We start from the raw sequence: 2,070 nt of genomic DNA, 5'->3' as shown, positions 1-2,070 counted from the left end.
TGTTTGTTTACATAATATATGCGTGTGTACTGTGTATATTTATTATGTATATACAGTATAAATACACACACATGCATGTATATATTTAAGAAAAAATATGTTGTTTATATATTAAATATATTTATATATAATATAATATATAAGAATATAAATATATAAATGTTTTAATTAATAAATATATATGATACATAATAAATATATAACTTTATATATACATAATAAATATACACAGTACACATACATAAATTATGTAAACAAAAACCTTTATTTTGGATGCGATTAATCGCGATTAATCGTTTGACAGCACTAATATATATATAAAAAATAAATAAATCGGAGTCTGCGCCCATCATACACTACGAGATTTTCTGTGAAATCTCGAATCTGCAGACCTATAAGGTAAGGCTATTAAATAGAAGGCCCAAACTAGTTTTTGTTAATACAATTAAGTTGGTTTGAGCCACCACAGTCATTTAAATAGGGCTGGGCAAAAAAAAAAAGATTTTTCGATTCCTGATGTTTACTGTTCATTTTTTAGAAATATCAATAGCATTTGTATTAAAACTATATTCACTGAATGTAATCAAAAAATCGAGAATCGAATCTAATCGAGAGCTTGCGAATCGAATCGAATCGGGACATCTGAATCGATACCCAGCCCTACATTTAAACATATACAAAATTAAACAAAGTGAAAATAACAAGGTATTTTTGGGTTTTAGAAACAACAGTTACCATGGTGAATATACAATACTAATATAAATAGAATAGAATGAATATCATACCTTCATGCAAATCCTTCCCAGCTAACACACGCAGTACCAGTTATGTGATTTATCGGTACTGTACTTTTATTTCACGCGTTGCATGCTCGTAGTTTCTGCGCTTTAGTGAAGTGATATACAGCACGGCGCCGCGTTCGCACGTGCTATTTAAGAGTGCGCGCTACGAGCACAGTATAACATCTGGCAGGACAGGATAGTTCGTTTTTCTGAGGAGAGAGACTTTTTATTTCATAACAAGTTACGAAAATAAAGATAGAATAATGACACTGACATTAAGCCTGTTAACATATCATCTGCCCGCAGATACTGAAAGCGTGTTTTTCTCAGGAACACTTTACTTAAACTGCATCTGACAGAAGTGTCAACAGCTTTTATGCACGTCTTTTAAAATAAAAGTCTCGCATCAGAAAAACATTAAGAATTATGTTTTTTGTTGTTGATGTCGTTTCTTTGGCCGTACACGCGACCCACGAGTTGAGAAACACTGCTCTACATAATCTACATAGCTGGTGTTGTGCGTCATACCAATGCTCTTGCGGAGGTTGAATTCATAGTCTCTCTGGACCTCCTCCAGAAGATCCTCCCACATCTTCTGCATCTTCCGCTCGTCACCTTGGAAACAGCTGGGTAGCAGCTTTAGGATAGCGGTGATCTGCTCTGGTGGCTGGGGGGTCAACATGTGGCCGTAAACACCCTCAGTGATATAGTACACATACCTCTGAGAGAGAAAGAGAGAGAATTAATATGGACGGAAGGATGGAAGAGCAAGTGAAGGATAGAATTGGAAACCAGTAACCATTTTTTAATAAAAAACACTTTTTAAAAACTATACATTTAAATTTTACATTTAATCATTTAGCAGATGCTTTTATCCAAAAGTGACTTACAAATGAAGACAACAGAAGCAATTAAAGGCACAATATGTAAGATTTTTTTATTAAAATATCCAAAAACCACTAGAATAGTGTTATATTTTTTGCTGACTTGTGTACTTACATTATACCAAATGTTTCGAAGAATGTTTAAATCCAGAGAAATAAGCAATTTTAACTCGTGACACGGACCGTGTCCATAGTGTCATTGTGTCGCCTGCCAATGACATCATAACCAGTTTTTATTTTTATATTTTAAGTTATTTTACTTTTATTTTAATTCTCAGTAATTTTATTTGATTTTGTAATTTTTATGTTTTTAAATATTAAAGTTTTTTAAATATATTTGTAGTATTTTATTAACATTTTTATTATTATATAACTTTGTCTTTTTTAAAAGCTTCTGTCATTTT

At 32.0% G+C, this 2,070-nt stretch overlaps 1 protein-coding gene across 1 annotated transcript in view; it reads right to left on the bottom strand.

Moving 5' to 3' along the window:
• dnah3 (dynein axonemal heavy chain 3) overlaps window positions 1-2,070 on the bottom strand; it is a 69,260-nt gene that overhangs the window by 43,906 nt on the left and 23,284 nt on the right. The window contains exon 2 of the mRNA XM_016458685.1: window positions 1,311-1,503. Coding sequence (XP_016314171.1) covers window positions 1,311-1,503 — 193 coding nt within the window. The remainder of the gene's footprint in view (window positions 1-1,310; window positions 1,504-2,070) is intronic.

Source organism: Sinocyclocheilus anshuiensis, unplaced genomic scaffold, assembly GCF_001515605.1.
Source record: "Sinocyclocheilus anshuiensis isolate Anshui unplaced genomic scaffold, SAMN03320099.WGS_v1.1 scaffold415, whole genome shotgun sequence".
In the NCBI taxonomy this organism is placed as follows: Eukaryota; Metazoa; Chordata; class Actinopteri; order Cypriniformes; family Cyprinidae; genus Sinocyclocheilus; species Sinocyclocheilus anshuiensis.
Note: the sequence above shows the minus strand (reverse complement) of the source record. Positions and strands in the feature narration are given on the sequence as shown.